The sequence below is a fragment of the Pan paniscus genome, chromosome X (assembly GCF_029289425.2).
Source record: "Pan paniscus chromosome X, NHGRI_mPanPan1-v2.0_pri, whole genome shotgun sequence".
Taxonomy (NCBI): Eukaryota; Metazoa; Chordata; class Mammalia; order Primates; family Hominidae; genus Pan; species Pan paniscus.
In genome coordinates, this window is record NC_073272.2 from 56,912,639 (window position 1) to 56,935,419 (window position 22,781).

Below are 22,781 nucleotides of genomic sequence, written 5' to 3' on the forward strand. Positions count from 1 at the left end.
GATCTGTCAAAGAAAAGGAAAAGTCTCCTGGCGTATGGACTTCAGGACACAAACAGTTGTATCTTGTGCTTCTCCCAGCACAATCTAGCGCTATAATGCACCTATGGCATCTTTGTTGAATACATGCTCCTGTATATGGACTGCCTAGGATGGATGATCGGGTGAACTGAGCCATAACTTTGAGAGAGCTTTGAAAGAGAAAGGCATTCTCTTCTCCTCTACTCTGCATCAGGAGTTGTTCTCTATGCTGATTTTCAGGAGCGGACTGAAAAAAGAGGTGTGACAGATAAAGCTTGCCAAAAAGGTCTTTTACTTGATATATACTATGACTTAGTGTTCACATTGGGCTAGGGTTATTATTTCAATTTCTCTTTAAAAATTGACACAACTAAGGCTCAGAGAAGTTAAGTGTTTTATCCGAGGTCACACAGCAAGCATGTGCCTGGGCTCAGGTCTCTCTGAGCCTGAGCCCTTGCTTATGCTTCCTCCCCTGCACATTCTGGGATAATCTCTCTCTCTCTTTCTCTCTCTCTCTCTCCCTCCCTCCCTCCCTCTGTCAACTCCCAGAGACCAGGCTCTGACAGGATCCTGAGGGATTCCTGCCAGAGGGTTGCCATCTCTGGAAGCCCCCACCCCCACGCCGGGTGAATCTTTTTTTTCTGTGGAGTGCGGGCCTGGAGCTAGGTGAGGCCTGAGCCTCCATTTCAGGGGCTTTCTGTAGAATCTGTTGCTGCTGTTGCCTCCAGCAGAGTCTGTTTCAGGAAGAGGTTTGCCTGCCTGAGCGGGACAGCGGTGCCATTCATCACTGCAGGAGGGCAGAATCCGGGGTTGGGGGCCGCACGTCGAGAGGGGAGGGGCCAGGGGGCGGCCCCCTTGTGACCAGCCCTGAGGAGAGGTCAGGAGAGAAGGCTGGCTGAGGAGCGCCTGGACAGCAGCAGTTGCTGACGTTCTATATCACGCGCCTGGGGCCCAAGGTAACCCAGACCTTTAAACAAACTGCCGGGCTGGGGGTGTTGCGGGGGCAGGAGAGGGAAAAGGGAGCGGAGACTTCGGGGGTCGCGCGAGGATAGTGGTGGCCATAGAGGTGGCAAATGCGTGAAGGGAGGGAGTAGTAATCCGAATTCTAGGAGAAATCATAGGAATTGAAGTCGCAGAAGCAAGAAAAGGGGTGTGAGAGCACAAGCGCGAAAAAGCGTGAGAGGGCGCAAGAGCTGGGCGGACCGAAATTGCGCTGAGGGGCAACGGCTTAGAGTGGAACACACCGGGTCACTGAAGTATAGGTAAGGTAGAAGCAGAGGGACACTTTCTTCCTGTGAGTTCATTTTCCAAAAGTGCGTCCTTTCAGCCATTTTGGAGAGAAAATGTTGACCCAAGTGTTTTTTAGGATACAGGGAAAGAACGTCAGAGGAAGCTGCACCAAAGCGAGGCTGCGCAGGGCGCAAAAAAGCAGTCAGAGGGTGGCGCCTTTTTTAAAGAAGTTTCCATCCTTTCTGTCCTAAAGCTCAGGCCGTTCCCCACCCCCACCGCTCGCTAGCCTTCTGTTCCCAGTCCCCTGGCATGATCTGATCGCCTTTGAAGCAGGTAACCGCCTCGGTCTCCCCATCAGCTCCAGGGGCCTCTCAGTTGAGTGGGTGGAGCCGACAGAAGCCGCGGGCTGAGCTCAAGGGCCGATGGGAGGGGTCCTGGGGGCGCTAACTGCGCACCGCGGCCATGACGCTGGGCAGATCATTCACAGAAGTCTCTGTCTCCTTTCATCTACAGTCGCAGCTCTTTTCCAGACGCCTTGCTCCTCAGGTCGGGCAGTGATCTGATGGCCCAGGTTCGAGAAACTTCTTTGCCCTCCGGCTCTGGGGTCCGCTGGATCTCCGGAGGTGGGGGAGGAGCCTCTCCTGAGGAGGCGGTTGAGAAGGCGGGGAAAATGGAGGAGGCGGTGGCGGGGGCTACGAAGGCGTCTTCGAGACGGGAAGCTGAGGAGATGAAACTGGAGCCATTACAAGAGCGTGAGCCCGCGCCGGAGGAGAACTTGACGTGGAGCAGCAGCGGCGGCGACGAGAAGGTGCTCCCTTCAATCCCCCTTCGCTGTCACACCAGCTCCTCGCCCGTTTGCCCGCGCCGCAAGCCCCGCCCTCGGCCCCAGCCCCGGGCCCGCTCCCGCAGCCAGCCTGGGCTCTCGGCCCCACCCCCGCCTCCAGCCCGGCCCCCGCCCCCGCCGCCACCCCCGCCCCCACCCCCGCCCCCACCCGCACCGCGGCCCAGGGCCTGGCGTGGATCCCGGCGCAGATCCCGGCCTGGGTCCAGGCCTCAGACACGGAGAAGCTGCTCTGGTGACCTAGACGGGTCGGGGGATCCTGGCGGCTTAGGGGACTGGTTGCTGGAGGTCGAGTTTGGTCAGGGTCCCACAGGCTGCTCTCATGTGGAGAGCTTTAAAGTAGGTAAGAACTGGCAGAAGAACCTGAGGTTGATCTACCAGCGTTTCGTTTGGAGTGGGACCCCAGAGACTAGGAAACGTAAAGCAAAGTCATGCATCTGTCACGTATGTAGTACCCATATGAACAGACTCCACTCTTGTCTCTCCTGTGTCTTTTTTGGCTGCTTCACTGAGAAACATATTCACAAACATGCAGAAACAAAGCAGCACCATTTAGCTGTAGACCTTTATCATGGGGTCATATATTGCTTCATGTGTAAGGATTATGTATATGACAAAGACATAGAACAGATTGCCAAAGAAACAAAAGAAAAAATTTTGAGATTATTAACTTCCACCTCAACAGATGTTTCTCATCAACAGTTTATGACATCAGGGTTTGAAGACAAGCAATCAACCTGTGAGACAAAGGAACAGGAGCCAAAATTGGTGAAACCCAAGAAAAAGAGAAGAAAAAAGTCAGTCTATACTGTAGGCCTGAGAGGGCTAATCAATCTTGGGAACACTTGTTTTATGAATTGTATTGTCCAGGCACTTACCCATATTCCTCTACTGAAAGATTTCTTCCTCTCTGACAAGCACAAATGTATAATGACAAGCCCCAGCTTGTGTCTGGTCTGTGAAATGTCTTCGCTTTTTCATGCTATGTACTCTGGGAGCCGAACTCCTCACATTCCCTATAAGTTACTGCATCTGATATGGATCCATGCAGAACATTTAGCAGGGTACAGGCAGCAGGATGCCCATGAGTTCCTTATTGCAATATTAGACGTGCTACATAGACACAGCAAAGATGATAGTGGTGGGCAGGAGGCCAATAACCCCAACTGCTGTAACTGCATCATAGACCAAATCTTTACAGGTGGCCTGCAATCAGATGTCACATGTCAAGCCTGCCATAGTGTTTCTACCACCATAGACCCATGCTGGGACATCAGTTTGGACTTGCCTGGCTCTTGTGCCACATTCGATTCCCAGAACCCAGAGAGGGCTGACAGCGCAGTGAGCAGGGATGACCACATACCAGGAATCCCCTCACTTACAGACTGTCTACAGTGGTTTACAAGGCCAGAGCACCTAGGAAGCAGTGCCAAAATCAAATGCAATAGTTGCCAAAGCTACCAGGAGTCTACTAAACAGCTCACAATGAAAAAATTACCCATTGTGGCTTGTTTTCATCTCAAGCGGTTTGAGCATGTAGGCAAACAGAGGCGAAAGATTAATACCTTTATCTCCTTTCCCTTGGAGCTGGACATGACTCCGTTTTTGGCCTCTACTAAAGAGAGCAGAATGAAAGAAGGCCAGCCACCAACAGATTGTGTGCCCAATGAGAATAAGTATTCCTTGTTTGCAGTGATTAATCACCATGGAACTTTGGAAAGTGGCCACTATACCAGCTTCATCCGGCAACAAAAGGACCAGTGGTTCAGCTGTGATGATGCCATCATCACCAAGGCTACCATTGAGGACTTACTCTACAGTGAAGGGTATTTACTGTTCTATCACAAACAGGGTCTAGAGAAAGACTAGTCTTACCAGACCACTTACTGAAAAAAAAGTAAATGATTAGGCAAGGATTTTGAAGTGACACACAGACCTACTTGGAATGGACAATGACAGTAACACCTATGTGACAGCTAGTATCTTGATATAAAGAACCTATTTTAGCATGGCCCATGGGTCTGTCGGAAGAAAAAAATGAATACTAACCAGTGACCATTCAACCTTAAGAAATGGGGAGAGGGAGAAGAGGTTGAAAATGGTCACATAAAGCATAATGAAATGAAAAGAATGCTTTAGGTGGGGACAACGGGAGTAGAGGTGTTCTGATGCTACTATATGTCATTTGTTTCTACAGAAATATCTTGTGAAGTCAGGGAGTATTCCTTTATCAGCAAAAACTTCACAATTGGTGTTCCAGCTGTGGCTGACCAGCTAAATAGTTTGAAAGAAAAATAATATTTTAAAATAAAATTTAAAGAGCTTTAAAAGAAAAACATTTAAAAAGGAAAAAATCATTTTTAAGGTTTTAAAAGAAAAAAAGCTTTTAAATGTTGAAAAAAATTTAAGTTGTTATTTTTAAAAGAAATATTTTAAAAGTTAAAAATAATTTTTTAATTTAAAGAAGTTTCAGAATTTTAAAAATTAAAAGCAAAATTAAATTCTTAAAGTTTAAAAATGTAAAATAAATTAAGGAACAAGGTTAAAAATGAAAGTTTACCAAAAAAAGGAAGAAAATACTGTTAAAAATTAAAGTTAGAAACAAAGGAATATCTTAAAAGTTTCAAATGAAGGAAAATAATATAAATAGATATTTCAAAATTAAAGCATAAAATATACGTATTTAAAAACTGTTAACAAAATTACTACTATAATGATTAAGAAATAAATTTTCAAAAATACAGAATGGAATGCAATTCAGATTTTAGAGAAAAGTTTTAAAAGAGGCAAGTTTAGAATAATTCAAGACAAAAAGACAAAATGTGTTTAAAGACAAAAATTGAAAAAATATAGGAAGAAAATAGAGACTTGTAAAATAAAAAGAACCTTAGATAAGTTCAAGAGATTTAAATGAAAACTTTAAATATTTAAATAAAGATTTAAAAATTTAAGCTTTTAAAAAGAAAAACAGTTACATAAAAATTGACCAGTGAAAAAATGTGATTCAAGTAGAAAAAATTATTAAAATTAAAAGTTTAAGAAGTTCTATTTTTTTATTTAAGCATATTAAAATACAGACGGGTATGAAAGAAATAAATGGAGGAGACAGGAATAACGACAGCGGTGTGTGAGTATATATATATATATATATATATATTTGAGCTTTATGTTGATATATCAATATACGTTACAAAAGGAAATAGACATTTTAATCATTATCTTACCATCCAATTGTGAAATGGCTGCAAGGCCTAAACACTAACTAACCCACCTTCCCCTCTTGAGATTCCATGCCCCATCTCATATCCTGAAGGAAGTCAAATTACTTCCTAGGCAGAATCAATTCATCTGAGAAAAATGAAAACATTAGGGACTTTCCCATTTAGAACTGCATTATTCATACAAATTCTTAGCTTCTGAAAAGGGGCTCTTGATAATTTGGTGGCTTAGAGAAGTTAGATCACAGCTGTGAAGCTCTGGCTTTGGTATTTGAGCCCCATGGCCTGATTGAGGAAGTGGCAGGGACCCATATCTGAGGCCTTCCCACCTTCCTTTTTCCCTCTTCCTCCTCCAAGGAGAAACAAGACCTTTAATTTCCACAGTAGAGCAATGGGTTTGTGCTTGCAGTCCTTCTGCTCATTCTTTATTCCCTCTTTATTTCCTTTTTTTGTCACTCATGCCTAGTTCCCTGAACCCCTCACTTACCTGGCCTTACCTACATCTCTGAGCCCCAGCCTGCAGGGCTCCTTCTTTGACTATTCACCTGGTGGCTTTTACTCCTCCTTCAAGACCCAACTCACAGATGACTTCTCTGGAGTCTTCCCTGAATGCTCTAGGCAGGTATAAATGAGAAAATTGTTCCTCTCTTCCCCTCTTTATTCCTCTCACTGTGCCTCCAAAGTACTTTGTGCATACCTCGGTGATAGTACTTATTCTACTGTGATTTTATTGTAGCTTTGTGATTGTCTGCCCCTCTGCACTGAGCATCTAAGAACAGGGGGCCAAGCCTTATTCATTTCTGTGTTAATAAATATTTGTTAAATGTGAAGATGAGTTCAGTTATTTGCTCTATTCACCTTGTCAGTAATGTTTTCTCACCCCTTCATCCATCAGGCTGCCATTAAATGCCCAGTGCTATACTACAGTGTGATCAGTATTGTATTTTACCCCAAAGCAGGGTATGAAAAGCACTCAGCTGCAGGGGCTGGCTTAAGAAAGGTGCTCAGTGAGAAATAGCCAGGTGTGTGGAGGGAGGCCCAGGTACAATGCAGAGAAAAGAGCACAGGCCTGGAAGTTGGCAGTCATGGAAGACTGGGTGGGGATGAGGAGCAGCAGCTGAAGGTGAGGCTGAGCTCTCTGGCATGTGTGTGGCCACACTGCCCCTCATCACAGTGTTCCTCAGCAGCAGTGTCTCACAACTGTGTACCACACCTCTCTAGGGTTTACCACATTAGTTTACCTTCCCCGTGAGACAGTAGTACCTCATCACTGCACAGTGTTCTTCATCACACTGCACATCATCACTCTACTACAAGGGAGTGATGTCTGGTAACAGTGTTTATTGAAGAGCTGTAGTTTATTTTTCTGCTCAGCACCCTCATTTTCCCGCCATTCTTTGTGGACCTATTGGGGCTACTGATCACTTTTCCCTGCCTCTGTCACCCCTCCCCAAGTGGGCACATCACTCATGCTGGGCCAGATTAGAGTTCTCAATTCCCCTGTCCCTCTACCAGTACCCCTCCCACAGGAGCATTTCTTCTGAGGGTGGGCATAGGGCCCAAGTAGGGCCAATCAGAGTCTGTTGCTAAATTGAAGGTATGTGGACACTGGAAGAAAAAACGTGTCTCCCTCCTGATCCCACCCCCAAGCTGTAGTCACTATGCTATGATAACCTGATTCTGGGACTTTGAGAGGTCAATATCTATAACACAAAGAGAAAACCAGAAAGAACTGGAGATTGGGAGAAAGAGCCCAGGGAACATCGTTTGAACCTTGTGGATCCAGCTGTGCCAGAAGCGCCAAAGTTCCCAGCTATCTGAGCCAATAGAGTCCTTTGTTTTGCTTAAGCTAGTTGTCAGTTGGGATCCTGTCATTTGCAGCCAAGGGTCTTGAACATACTAACCAAGCTATATGATTAGTGGAGCATCAGTTCCTAAGACCCCAAAGCATGAGAGAGAAAAGGGAAGGAGGAGTGACCTTGGATGAACTTCATCATATAAAATTAAGAAACTATAGTGGGTCCCTGTACATCTTTAAGAAGCAAGTTTCAGCTCAGCCACTGACCTGTGCTAGACTTCAAACCTTACTCACAGCAATGAAATGCTTATTCCAAATAAAAGGGGAAAAAAGCAATAATGTTATATGAGTACTGATTTAAATCAGGCACTGTGTTAACTGCTTTACCTTTATTATCTCACTGGGTCCTGGGTCCTCATAGTTCTGGGACACAATCATTACTGAACATATTTCGCAAACTGGGAAAGTGAAAATCAGAATAGAAAAGTGATTTGCTTAAGTTCACTGTACTGTTCTAATTAGTGAAGCCAGTATTCAAATGCAGGTCCCCAAAGCCCATGCATGTCCCATCATAATCCAGTATAGATAATTCAAATATATATATTTTTGCTTTTCCTGATTTTGCTATGGAAGACAGGATAAACCAGCGTGGTACAGAAGGCAGCTTCTGACAAATCTGGATGCAGGTAACCTGCAAGGAGAGAGTAACCTATCAACTACACAAAGTTGCCCATGCTACAGGGGTATTTGTTTCTGTGGAAATGGCTGATTCAGATAGATCAGGCTAAATGACTTTCCTAAGGATAATCATGATGGATGAAGCCAAAATATTACCCCCAATATAAGACATATAGCCTCACTCAATGCTATATGCCAGGCTGAGCCCCAAGACGTGACTGTAAGATCTCATGTTTTTGCGGTCTGTAAAACCATCAGCTCTTTAGCCATACAAGACTTCTTTTCTAACTTCAACACCATAGCCATCACTTTGAGTGTCGCTTTTATCACCCTTCTCCCTCAGATCCTCCCAAAATGCCCACAACACCAGCTCCTCCAATGAGCCCGGGGAGGGACTTACCTATTGGGACCTTACCCAAGTGGTCCAATACTGATTTGTAATGTACAGCTTCTGTTGTTTCTGAATTACTTCCATTTCCTTTACCTTGATTCTCTTCCAAACACACAGTAGTGGCTACTCCAGGCTAGGGCCGGACCTATGTGTTTATAAATCCCACAGGCCTACCACAGTTTATGGCAGGTACTTAACATGCTAGCTGAAGACATTCCGTTCTACACTCTAAGCCTCAGCTTCAGCAGGTGACTTCATGTCCTATTTTTCTGAAATCAAAAATCTCATAAGAATGCCTGATTTACCCACATCTACACGCTTAAGTTTCCATCCATCCTCCATGCCTTCACTGTCATTTCAAAGGAAAAGGAATACTGCTTCTTTTCTGAAGCTGCACCCACTAGCCTCCTTCTTTTCGTCCATTCCTAACAGTCAGAGGGCCTTACTCCTACACACTTCCCTCTATTCTAGTAACAGCCATGTTTTTGCTAGACAGATAAAATCCAGCAACTAGACATCCTAGATTTTCTATGGTAGTTCCTCAAAAATGTTGTCCCATCATCCCTGTAAGAGATAAAAAAAGTCTTCCAAATCCCAATACTTCTCCAGAGTGTATATTATCCCCAGAAGAAACCCAAGAGTCTGTTTTAAAATCCAGATTTGGGGATCATGTTTAAAAGAAAAATACATTACCTTTGCTCCCCTTCCTTTTACTGCCAAACCCTTTCACATGTGTTTTTTTCATACATTATTTTCACTTACCTCCTGCTCCATCTTTAGTTCCCTGCATTCTGGTTTCTGCTTGCACCACTCTGTTGAAACTACTTTTGCTTAAGTTAAAATGACTTATTTTTTCAAAATTCCTTATTTTACTACTTTATTCCATTTAGTAAAGAGATATATGATATTTGCAGATAACGGAACAACAATCACAGAATATTTGAAGTTAAAGCTTTCCCAAAAAATCCAGATCATAATGTTGCCATGTTGGCTACCATTTAGGAGCAGTTTCTCCTTCCCTTATACCAGGAGGGTATACCAAATCTGAGAAAGGGACTGCAGCTAGAGGTGGAGCAAGTGGAGTTGAGGAAGGGATTGCACAGAAAATCAAATTTTTAAAAACTGTATCATGTTTTAAATGTATCAGAGAAGTTGGTATCTAAGGACAGGTGTAGAAAATCCTTTTTGTATGCAGATGAGGCCTTATCCAGAATCTAACCATGCCCTAAATTGATCTGTTTTTAAAAGAGTCCCCTTAAAGACACACCTGTATTCTATATGCAAACTTACAATTTGAACCCTCTTTCTCACCAACCCTTTAATAGAGAATTAAACTGACTGGCCTATGATTTCTACTTATTTATGATGAGGTACCTGTGGTGAGGCCTAACTAGGCAGAAGATGACTGAGGCACCAGAAAGACTTGAGCTGAAATCACATCCCAGATTTGCCATTTATTAACTGGCAACACTGGGCCAGTAACAGAGTCTTGTGCACAGCCCTCCAAGGATTGTAGAGGAGACTAAAACTAACAGTCTTTGTAAAGCATTTGGTGGATAGCAAAATGCTTGCTATCTACATATGGTTGAAGCTAAATAGAAAAAATAGTCATATCTCTTGTCCCACGTGTCAGTGTCCAAATACTCTCTTTGACCCACACATGTCCATAGTAGATAAGAAGTGCTAGCTCTCTGGAAGCATATTTTCCAGCACATTACATGGGATTGTTACCTGAGCAAATCCTCATCAGGCAGGGCTCTCCCAGTGGGGTGTGTCTTACTGTTGGCTATACTTGATAAAGAATATGAGACTCAGAGAACTTGATTATTTTTTCCAAAATAAATAGTAACTAAGACACAGAGCTGGGTCACAAAGACTGGATGTTAACCACCAGGCTGTGCTGCATCGACAGAAGCTGTCCTGGTCTAGACCAACCTCTAAGGATCTATCCTCCACCCTGGTTTTGTTCTCCTCTACACCCAGGTCAAGTGTTGCCTCCTCCAAGAGGCCTTCTCATATCTCATATCTCCCAAATCAAGAGAGAAGGAGCACTCAGAGCACAGAAGCACTACCAAGGCAGTTTCCACAGATTATAAAAGGGGTCATGTCACTCAGATTAGACTGCAGTTCCAACGCCTGACCCTTCTATCCCTGCCCCTTTGTCAGTAGGGATAGGGCTACATAAAGAGGCCTCCACAAAGAAAACAGGTCTCCGGTAAAAAAGGAGCTAAAAAAACTTCCAAACCTCAGTCACATACTAGCACCCGGAGGGAAAGTGCTTTGGAATTATAGACTGGCTTGTGCAGGAAAACGTGCTTTTTCTCCCCTAGGGAAGGGCATTTTCTCAGCCACAGCTAAGCAAAGAGTTGCTCCACTCTGGGTTAGCAGACCTAGAAGGAAATGCTGAGTCAGTCATTTGCTAGCTGTGCCACCTGTGGCTTGGATCCCAGCTGCTCTGAGACAGCCCTGCACCCTTTATGCAGGCAGGGAGGCAGGGCACAATTTATAAATACTTCTGTCTTCTGAGCCTTCGCTTTCTCCTGTGCAAAATCAGAATCATGAGAATGCCAGCCCTACCTAGATTGGTTTATTCAGCAGATATGTAAAGAGCACCTACTGCTGCACTGGGCACTATGAATATACAGCCAAACAAAACTGGGCACAAAAGCAAGTAAGCCAGAGTCCCTGCCTGAGGTCCACGTCGGGAAATGCATAGGAATGTGCTGTGAAGATTAATGTTAGTTAATAAAGGCCTAAAAACCACTCGTAATCAACAACTTAATATTTGGGAGGTGGGATTGTTACAGTGCTTCAAAAAGTTTCTGAAAACAGTTGTTATCGAGCTAGACACGCCTTTAAATCAGCCCACACGCTATCGTGACCAAACAAACGATTTCTTCATCGACAGTTGTCCTGTAGGAAAACCTCAGGACAGCGTGATGGGTCACTACTGTCAAAATGAAAATGAATGGGTCTGCATGGTTTAGGCCTTTCTGGAGTTCACTGGTTCCTCCAAAATGAAGCTGCGTCTAACCTTCTGGTGGGCTTAACAGACTGCTAGACCCCACTCCCAAAGTTCCCAGTTCAGTGGGTTGGGTGAGGCCCAATAATTTAGGTTTCTAACGCTGTACCAGCTGATGCGGATGCTGCTGGTGTGGAGATGGTACTTTGAGAACCACTACTGTGGGATAATGTGTAAAGAAGCCCAGGTCAAGGCACTCTGGCCTTGGTAGCAGGAGCCATGTCTGATGGAGCTGGTTTCCCAGGCCTGTGTTATGTTGGCGTCTCTTACAGATTCTAGCTGTGGCAGTTGTGGCAGGGTCCTTTGGGAGTGGGGTGGTGTATGAAAGAGCAGGATTGGGAAAAAGCCTGCCTCTGTGCTCCTGGTGGCTCGCTCAGTACCTTGAAAACTGGACCCCTGAAGCCTCACACAGCCTTCTTTCTCCCAATCTGGGCCTCTTCCCCTCAATGACCTCGCTTCTCAGAGGCCAGCATCCCAAAGGGCAGACTTGGAGCCATTACCTGCCCCTGACTAGGGCTGCAGGGAGGGTGCCATGGACTGGGTTCCAGTCCTTTGGGGCCCACATTTGTCTGCCCAGCCTCCTGCCCCTGCCCCCTCACTGGATGGATCCCCTCTTCTGTTCCTTTTCTTCCTGTGCTCCAGCTCGTAGCTGGTCTGCCTCCAACCTTCTGAAGCAACACCCTCAGACACCATTGGAGTGTGCCCTCTCCTGCCCACAGACCCATGGTGACTCCCTGTGGTCTCTTGGTTAAAATGGAAACTGCCCAACTTACTCCAACTCCCCCCCACCCCCAACCCTGAGTAGGTCCAACCTCAGCTTCATTTTCTGCTTTTGTGGGCTCCAGCACTTCAACCACAGAAGCCTCTGTATTGTCCGTGCACATGAGATTACATATGTGAAAACATCCGGCCTGTCAGTCCATTGCCTTCCCTTTGCCCTTGGATGTTCATTTCAAAACATCCCCTAGAGTAGGTGTTTTAGTTGGGGTTCTCCAGAGGGACAGAACTAATAGGATATATGTATCCTACACACACACACACACACACACACACACACGTATATGTATACATATGAAAAGGAGTTTATCAGGGAGAATTGGCTCAAATGATCACAAGGCGAAGTCCCATGATAGGCCGTCTGCAAGCTGGGGAAGAAAGCAGCCAGTAGTGACTCAGTCTGAGTCCAAAAGCCTCAAACGTAGGGAAGCCAACAGTGTAGTCTTCAGTCTGTGTCCCAAGGCCCGAGAGCCCGCCTGCAAACCACTGGTGTAAGTCCAAGAGCCCAAAGGCTAAAGAACCTGGAGTCTGATGTCCGAGGGCAGGAGGAACAGAAGGAAGCATCCCGCACGGGAGAAGGATGAAAGCCAGAAGACTCAGCAAGCCAGCTTGTCCCACCTACTTCCATCTGCCCTGCCTTACCCGTGCTGGCAGCCAATTGGATGGTGCCCATCCACATTGAGGATGAGTCTTCCTCTCCCGGTCCACGGACTCAAACGTCAGTCTCCTCTGACAACACCCTCACAGATGCACCCAGAAACAATACTTTATCAGCTATCTAGGCGTCCTTCAATTCAGTCCAATCAAGTTGACACCTAATATTAACCATCACAGTAGGGATCCTCAGCCTTTTGGTGCCTTGGATCCCTTTGATATCCTGGTACAGCCGGTGGATCCCTTAAGACAATGATATTTTTAACATAAATATATATAACTAAACACACGGGATTATAAAAATGCATTGTATGGAGATGGCATTTTGTACTTTTAGAAAGATATTGTGATATGAGGAAATTTTTTTTTATTAAACCTTACATAACTATCACAAGATGGGTATAATAACTACCATAGTTTCAAAGTAGTGCTGAGCATAGGTGATACTCTGAGAAATGTGAAAGAAGTGTAATGTGATACCGAAATTTTTGTTGGCGACACAGTCACATGTAGTACTACTATCAATGGAGTTTCATGCCTAGGCTCATAGTTTTAGGACATGATCACTGTAAGTTAGAGGTGGGTGAAAATAAAGGCGCAGCTCTTTTCCCCACACACATGCACAGACCTCTCTCTGACTAGGCTTGCTTTACGATGCCCTGAGCACTTTGCCGGCTTAGTGGGCCAAAGAATTACAGACCATTTATTAAGTGCATATCGTGTGCTCTTTTCTCTTTCTTTTTTCCCACAAAACTTTGGTATGCCCTATTTATGAAGAAGGAGTGATACAAAAACAAAGAGCATTATTTCAAAATCATAAATGTGTTAACACTTAAAACTGACAGAATTAAAGAAAAAAATAGAAAACCCACAATCACAGTTGGATATTTTAACACTGCTCTTTCAATAATTCATAAAACAAAAGGCCATAAGTCAATAAAGATATAGAAGACTAAACAACGCTGTGAACCAACTTGTGGTAATCGATAGTTATGAAATACACCACTAATATACACCATAAAATACAGTCTTCCTTCAGTATCTGCAGGGGATTGGTTCCAGGACTCCCGTGAATACCAAGATCCTTGGATGCTCAGGTCTCTTACATAAAATGGTATATAGTATTTGCATATAACCTATGCACATACGCTCATGTACTTTAAATCATCTCTAGACAACTTATAATACCTAATACGATTATGTGAATATGGTTATGCTGTATTTTTTTAATTTGTATTATTACTTTTTATTATTGTATTGTCATTTTTGTTTCTGTTTTATGTTTTAAAGTATTTTCAATTGACGGTTGAATCCACAAATGTGTAACCTGCAGATATGGAGGGCTGACTGTACACATCTTTTGAAATGTGCTTAGTATTCAGTAAGATACAGGAACTGAGAAACTTTTTCTTAGAAAAATAGTAAATATTTTAGGTTTTGTAAACTACTCAACTCTGACGTTTTAGTATAAAAGCATCCATAAATAATGTATAAATAAATGGGTGTGACCGTATTAAAAAGAAAAAATACCCTTAACTGACAATAACAAGCTGCCAGCTCACAGGGCGTACTTTGCCAACCCTAAGATACACTATATTCTAGGACCATAACACAAGTTTTAACTAATTCCGAAGGAAGAAAATCATACAGAGTACATCCTCTGTTCACAACCGATTAGAAATCAATAATATTTAGATACATAGAAAAGTCTCCATTATATGGTGCTTAAAAAATCACATTTCTAAATTACCCACGAGTCAAAGAAGAAAGAGCCAAACCTGACACAGATAAAAGACCAATAAAAGACATTGGTCTTTTATTACCAGAAAAGACCAATAAAAGACATTGGTCTTTTATTACCAGAAAAGACCAATGTCCCTCATGAACCAAGATCCAAAAATTCTCAATAAAATATTAGCAAATTGAATCAAGCAAGCTATAAAAGGATATTATATAACGATGAAGTGATATTCATTAAAAATTACAAGGCTAGTTCAACATTCAGGAATGAATCTAATTCATTCATGACATTAACAGAACAAAGTGATCATCTCAACAGATTCAGAAAAAAAAGTATTTTTCCGAATTTAATCTACATTCCTAACTAAAACTTAACAAAAATATTAGAAAACTAGGAATGAAAGGATAAAAGTGCTCTATAAGATATATGATTTGCAGATATTTTCTCCCAGTCTTTGGTCGTCTTCTCATTCTCTTTATGATAATTTTTAAAGAACAGAAATGTTAAATTTTTATTTTTAACTTTTATGGGTACATAGTAGCTGTATGTATTTATGGGGTACAAGAGATATTTTGATACAGGCATACGATGTGTAATAATCACATCAGGATAAATGGGGTATCCATCACCTCTAACGTTGATCATTTATTTGTGTTACAAACATTCCAATTATACTTTTAGTTCTTTTTAAATGTACAATTAATTATTGTTGACCGTAATCACCCTGTTGCGGTATCGAATACCAGATCTGGGCCAGGCGCGGTGGCTCACGCCTGTAAGCCCAGCACTTTGGGCGGCCAAGGCGGATGGATCACTTGAGGCCAGGAGCTCGAGACCAGCCTGGCCATCATGGCGAAACCCCGTCTCTACTAAAAATACAAAAATTAGCCTGGTGTGGTGGCGCAGGCCTGTAATTTCCAGCTACTCGGGAGGCTGAGGCATGAGAATCGCTTGAACGCGGGAGGCGGAAGTTGCAGTGAGGGGCGAGATCGTGACACTGCACTGCAGCCTGGGTGACGGAGTGAGACTCTGTCTCAAAAAAAATAAATAAATAAGTCAGCCCGAAATACCAGATCTTATTCTTTCTACCTAACTATATTTTTGTACTCATTAACCATGTCCACTTCCCCTAGCCCCCGCCTTTCCCAGCATCTGGTTACCATCATTCTACTTCACTTAACATAATGTCCTGCAGTTCCATCCATGTTGTTGCAAGTGAGAGGATCTCATTCTTTTTCCGGCAGAATAGTACTCCACTGTGCATATGTACCACATTTTCTTTATCCATTTGTCTGTTGATGGACACTTAGGTTGCTTCCCAATCTTGGCTATTGTGAATAGAGCTGCAATAAAGATGGGAGTGCAGATCTCTCTTCAATATAGTGATTTCCTTTCTTTTGGGTATATACCTAGCAGTGGGATTGCTGGATCATATGATAGTTCTAATTTTAGTTGTTCAAGGAACCTCCAAACTGTTCTCCATGGTGGCTGTATTAATTCACATTCCCACCAACAGTGCTCGAGGGTTACCTTTTCTCCACACCCTCCAGTGCTCGAGGGTTCCCTTTTCTCCACACCCTCGCAAGCGTTCCTTATTGCCTGCCTTTTGAATAAAAGCCATTTTAACTGGGATGAGACGATGTCTCATTGTAGTTTTGATTTGCATTTCTCTGATGGTCAGTGACGTTGAGCACCTTTTCACATACTTGTTTGCCATTTGCATGTCTTCTTTTGAGAAATGTCTATTCAGATCTTTTGCCCATATTTTAATCAGATTATTAGACTTTTTTGTATTGAGTCATTTGAGCTCCTTAGATATTCTGGTTATTCATCCTTTGTCAGATGGACAGTTTGCAAATGTTTTCTCCCATTCTGTGGGCTGTCGCTTCACTTTGTTGATCGTATCCTTTGCTGTGCAGAAGCTATTTAACTAGATGCGATCGCATTTGTTCATTTTTGCGTTGGTTGCCTGCGCTTGTGGGTTATTACTCAAGAATTATTACTTTGCCCAGACCAATGTCCCGCAGAGCTTCCCCAATGTTTCTTGAATCCTTCATTGGTAAAAACCAGGCTGATTATACTAGTACCACCTATCTTTGAGAGATGTGGACAGAATTCAATAGCTACAGAAATAGCAAGTGCATAGGGCAGAGCCTGACACATAGTGAAGGCGAAATATATGTAAGCTCTTTGCTCCCTCTCAAAGCATTAGCTTAGTTTCCTCTCAGGATCTTTTCACACATTCCTCTACCTGGAACTGTCTTTCCCTATGACTTGCCTTGCCTTCATTCAGGTTCCTGCTTAAATATCACCCAGAGAGGCCTTCCCCAACCCACCATCTCAGGGAATAAAGGGCATTTTATTTCCCTTTATTCATTTTATTTGACTTTATTTCCCACTTTATAATATATGTGCATGTGATGTCTCCTCCAATAGGATCAAAGTGGCCCAAGGGAAGGCAGTTTTTCTTTTTTGCTTATTGCAATATCCTTGGTTCCTATTAGAAGCATAGCGAACCTTCAGAATGGTCTGTTGACTAAGTGAAAAAATAGTTGGAAGAGGTGCTTACTATTACCATCCTCATCTTACAGATGAGGTGAAATAATGTCATACAGCTAATAGATAGTAGAGTCAGGATTGAACCTCCACACTCAGACACAACATCCCTCTCTCCAACTAGAGTGTACTGTGTTTGCAAGTGATTTCAATGTTGGATGCAAATGGCCCTCAAATGTCAGATCTAAAAGTTGAAATTGCTAAACACAGACATTCCAAAGACCGACAATTGTGTTCTGTTATGCTCGTGCTTCAAATAAGTAAAATGTCCTGTCATTGATGATGAAGAAATTAAACGATCAGCATATATCAGTCCCATGCCGTCATGCATGTGAAATCAGAAAATTCAAAAATACTTTATCCCAGTGTTCAAAGAGCAAATGAAAAAATGCTCAGAAAATATCAGAATTTTGAGGAATATCTTCTGTATAATGAAAAATCACTTGGGCCATGAAATATTAATGGAACTTCATAAAGAAATAAAATGATGGCTGTGTCTTTGCCATTAAAATTCAGTCTCGCCTGTGATACCTGTCTACTGAAGTGAGAGGGCAACCTTCTAGAAATCTTACAAATCACAAAATGAAGGTTGGGGTGACCAAAATTTGGGAACATCAACCTTGGATATATCCATTGGAGACAAGAAAGCATTGTGTCATAATTAGTAGTACAGGTATGCATTATTCCTTTAACATAAAATAAGAAAAATAAGAGTTCACTTACAATTACATATCATTCTGTATTTCTTTCTTTGGTTTCATAAATGCCATTGTTTAAACAAGGTGACAACGGGACTAGTTTACAGTGGCAAATAGTAGTAAATAAATGGACTATTTACACAATAGATGTGAAAAATATAACGGTATAGCATAATGTTCCTTTCTGTCTTTTGACACGGCAATTTATGGTAACTGTTTTTAGAAAAATTCTTACTGGATTTTAAAATTTTGTTGGCTATATCATTACTTTTTATCATACACAACCAGAAGACTTTTTAAAAGGCATATGCAGAAACAGCAGTAATAACCACACAGATATTTACCTACATTAAAAAAAAACCCACTGGCTGGTTTCATTCTGTCACCAACATAGTAAGATATTTTTATTTTTTCTGTCATAACTCTTCTCTGAACTGCCCGCCATGTTAGAACTTCCTTTTTTCTTTTCTTTTGAGCAGTGGCTAATCAGCACTCAACCAGACTTATAATTTACTTAGACATATCCAGTTCTCCTCTTCCCAAGGCCACATTAGATTGCCTCCTGGCATCAGTCCAATGTAATGACATTGAACTAAATATCCTCTCAACAAAAGCGTTTGAGCATGGATTTTACTTCTACCTACAGTAGGTTTTAGATTGTAGAAATTGATTTCCAGGTTTCCAGAAATGTGCATTTCCTTTCTATACATAAGGCTTGCTTTGTCAGTCAATCGGGTCCTTTGTATCAATGATTCCTCCTATAGACTGTTCATGGCTAAAGTGTCCATAATTCTTAAACACTCTGAAGCACACTGGATGTCATTGTATGTTACATCGCTCTTTCTCGGGAAAAAGGTTTTTAAAGATCAAGGGTAATTTGAACTTGCATTGTTGAAGTTGGATTTCCTATAAGTTAAATTATTAGCAAAGAAGTTGAGAAAGTCCTGTTTGATGTGGAAGCCTTTTGCTAGTGACCTTTTTTTCTCTTGATTTCTCAAGCAGTCTTTTTGCCAAAAAAAAAAGTGTCTTTTTTTTTTTTTTTGCCATGTCAGTTTTCATTGCAACCTGCACATAACATGGAACAATTCAGGGGCAGTCAGTTGATAGGTTCTTAAGCTCTTTATGGCCTCTTCAAGGACCTTCGCACAGTTTTGGAGAAATGGCATATACATTTCTGCTTTACTGTATCTCTCGTCTCCATTTTACTGTAATCCTTTTCTTTATTCCTATCTTCAGCATATTTCCAAATAAGAGAAAGATATTCTTCGTGTCTCACACTTTGAAAATATGATTTTATGGGCAGCTGGACATCTTAACATCTTTTCCATGGTTGGCAGCAATGACAGACATCTTATAGTCTCATGTCTCTGTCAAACCTCATTACCTACTTCTGCATGTTTGAGGAAACTAAAAAGTGGCAACAAACCTTCACTATATAGGTCTCAAAATCACAGGTAAGCAAATCACACTTTTCTTCTCATCAGTGTTGAGTACATGGTGTGCAGCACATTTAACAGGTAAGAGCTTTTCATTTTCTTTGATAGGAAGTTTGTAGGCTGGATGGATTCTGCCAAATTGTACATTTGCTCTGTCTTTCCACTATGCAGATCGATGAGCAAAGCTGAGTTTGTATTTGGGAAGGTATCAGCAATCTTTTGCTCTATGTGTCTGCGGTTTCATTAAAATCTTCACAGGAATCAAGAAGACTATTTGCAACTGCATTTTCCAAATCGAATTACATAAGAGCTTGGGGGAGATGTTTTGCTCATTGCCATTGGATGGACACATCACTTGATACACTCTAGAAAGCATGATAGTTGGTAAGATCTGACAGAATAAGCTCTACACGCATTCTAAGGTCCCAGCACATCTGTGATCAAACTTTCTCTTATTCATGTACAGAACATGTTTGTTGCAAACTCTGAATGTAACTTCACTCAGCTTCATAGAGCAATCAAGGAAATGGAAGCACAATGTGTGTGGGGTCAGTGTGGTATGCCCACAATAATTCAGCAGGCTCCGTTTTCAATGGGACATTGGTGACTTTTTTGGGAGTCTTTGGTTGCTTTCACATCCCCTTCTCCACCATACCTGACCCCAGGTTATTTCTGCATTTTGCGTAGTGTTTTCTGGTTTTGTCATTTACCTCCCTAATCCAGTCTTATGTGTTCTTCCATCCGTCACTAAAATAACACAATAATTTGTCTGTCTTTTTTTTTGTTTTTGTTTTTGTTTTTGTTTTGGTCATGCTGGCAGTGGTATTGTCATCATTCTCGTTTTCATGATGTGAATTCTTAGATCTGTACTCACAATGTACAGTGAATTCACTGAATTCACAACGTTAAAAGTTAAACCAGCACTATCGCAATTCAGGTCACAACTGTCGATCCACAGACAGAGTGCTAATGCTCAGGAATACAACATGCTTAAGTTGCGCACTAAATTCACATCAGAATGTCACCATGTATAATCCATTATTGGGGGCCCCAAATCATAGTTGCCAATATCAGCAGTGAGGGGATAAAAGCAACCATGGAGGCCGGGCACGGTGGCTCACACCTGTAATCCCAGCACTTTGGGAGGCCGAGGCGGGCGAATCACGAGGTCAGGAGTTCGAGACCAGCCTGGCCAACATAGTGAAACCTCATCTCTACCAAAAATACAAAAAATTATCCGGGCGTGGTGGCGGGGCCCTGTAATCCCAGCTACTCAGGAGGCTGAGGCAGGAGAATCGCGTGAATCCGGCAGGTGGAGGTTGCAGTGAGCCGAGATCAGGCCATTGCATTCCAGCTCCGGCGACGGTACGAGATTCTATCTCAAAAGAAAAAGAAAAAGAAAGAGAAAACAACAACAACAACAACTATGGAAACATGGAAAGTGGATAATCTGTGCGGTGTCCATTTCACACTAAAAACAGGGTTACTTTCAGCCCCTGTATTGGGGGCCACCTGTAAGAAGCCTGTCCCTCCTCCCACCCCAAATTTCTACACCCATCTGTGAAACCTGTGTCTTTGCATGTCCCTCAGAGAGGTTTCCAGGACACAGGAATCTCAGTGCTCATGTCGGGAGAGTCAACTTCAACTATTTCAGTGGAAAGCCTAATGAAATTTATCTAAAATGTGAAATTTGGGAGAAATCTCATCTGAAATCATGTACCAAACCTTACGCGTACATGCTGTGTGTAGCCATAAGAATGGGTTGAGAGAATGAGGTTAATGCAAAAACACTCAGATGGACATGTATTCGAATTTGAAAGGCGTTGACCATGGAATGCTAGGAAGAAAGTCTGAAATTTTAGCCAACGATTCAGATAATTTTGCAAATGTTTTACTTTGGTGACAAGTCATCATGTTCAATTATCTCTGGCTGGTGCCATAAAGGATATAAAGCAAATATTCGAAAGTCTTTTCTCAATAAACTGTGTTTACCATCTTACTTCAAGTAACCTGCAGAAAGAAGCAACATTCTGAAAAGCTAGAAATTGAAATAATGAAAGTGTGAAGAATCCCTGGACCCAGTCAGCTCCTTATATCACTGCAGCTGCAAAAGAGTTTGGAAGTTCTGGCCGGGCGTGGTGACTCACGCCTGTAATCCTAGCACTTTGGGAGGCCGAGCAGGTGGATCACCTGAGGTCAGGAGTTCGAGACCAGCCTGGCCAACATGGTGAAACCCTGTCTCTACTACAAAACTACAAAAACTTAGCCGGGTGTGGTGGCACATGCCTGTAATCCCAGCTACTTGGGAGGCTGAGGCAGGAGAATCGCTTGAACTCAGGAGGCAGAGGTTGCCATGAGCCGGGTCTGCGCCACTGCATTCCAGCCTGGGTGACAGATCGAGACTCGTTCTCAAATAACAAAAACAAAAACAATAACAAACAAACAAACAAAAACAACAAAAAAACGGAGTTTGGAAATTCTATCAAGCAATGTATAAGCATTTTAAGAGAAATCAGCTGTTAAGCTACAAATTTAATCCTGTGTTACATAGTTTTGTCAGAAATCACTTATTGAGGGGATATAAAGAACCCGTTTCAATATTTCATTGATATGCTGATTTATGTACTGATTGATATTACCATACCCTTTGTAAGTTATTGTGAATACCATCCTCATTTGTGTGTGCTCTCCAGGTTTCTTTCCTCTGCCGGCCCTCTTTTAGGGGTGGAAGGCGTTCTGGACACCAGGGTAGATTCTCTTCAGCTCTCAGTTGCTTTCCTGATTCTCCACTGGGATTTGCCCTACTGCAGCTCTGTTTTTTTAGAAACCAGTTTGTGTGCCCAGGAGCAGTGGTTGATCCACTTTGTGTGAGCTGCATGGTAGAAAGGGCAAATGACTCCTGTGTTGGGTGACGACCTTAAACCACCTTTTCCTCCACTGCTCCTGTCAGGCCCCACCTCACAGTTTGACAGTGATTGAGAGACTTGAGGCTCCTTCCATCTGCCGTTAGAGCCAATCAGGCCTGTGGAGATCAAATGCTCTCGATTTTCAGGGCCAGCTCTGATTACATCTAATTGTATCATTATGAAAACTGCAATTTGTTCAATGTGTGGGCAAATGTGATTGAATTTTTATATCTTCATGAGGACTCACATGCCTACGTTCACAAATCAAGATGAAGTCAAGTAAAAAGATATACAAGACATAAAACCTATTTATGGTATTATCTTAGCCACCTAAAATATACATAGAAGAGGGGAATTGCATATGTTGCAATGCGTACGGTGGGAATTTGTGATGGTGAGATAATAGGTGACTTTTGTGTTTCTTTGTTTCCAAAAATCATTATAATGTGCTAATGTGGTGTGTTTTATAAAAGACAAAAACAATTAAAAAGTAAGGATAAAACCTCTTTCAGATCACTTTCCTCTACATTTGGTTTTAAAATGTAGTTAATGTATAATGGGACAACTTCTCATCTCCCCTTTCCAGTAAGAGGCCATCCTGTCTCCACAAGATTTGCCTTTACACACACACACACACTCACACACACTTGCACAAACACTACTGCATGCCCCCCCCCAAACACACACAAAATCACACACTTTTCTGAACTTTTCTCACTTAGCACTCTGTACCTTACCATTAGTGCAGCAGTGAACAGGGGTGTGATATTTGGTGGGGCACTCTGGTAAGATTGCCACCTCCTGCCCCGGTGTAATG

At 42.5% G+C, this 22,781-nt stretch overlaps 1 protein-coding gene across 5 annotated transcripts; it reads left to right on the forward strand.

Moving 5' to 3' along the window:
* The first annotated feature begins 562 nt into the window (after positions 1-562).
* On the forward strand, positions 563-6,137 carry USP51 (ubiquitin specific peptidase 51). Of its 5 annotated transcripts, none has more exons than XM_034949944.3 (3): positions 563-1,581; positions 1,762-2,056; positions 2,792-6,137. In XM_034949944.3, the coding sequence occupies exons 2-3, from the start codon at positions 1,811-1,813 to the stop codon at positions 3,956-3,958; spliced, it is 1,413 nt and encodes a 470-aa protein (XP_034805835.1). In that variant the 5' UTR covers positions 563-1,581; positions 1,762-1,810; the 3' UTR covers positions 3,959-6,137. The 5 variants fall into 5 exon arrangements, with proteins under 5 accessions (XP_034805835.1, XP_034805830.1, XP_034805832.1 ...); XM_034949939.3 differs by having other exon boundaries at positions 563-1,280; positions 1,385-1,581; positions 1,762-6,137; XM_034949941.3 differs by having other exon boundaries at positions 563-974; positions 1,385-1,581; positions 1,762-6,137.
* The last annotated feature ends 16,644 nt before the right edge of the window (positions 6,138-22,781 follow it).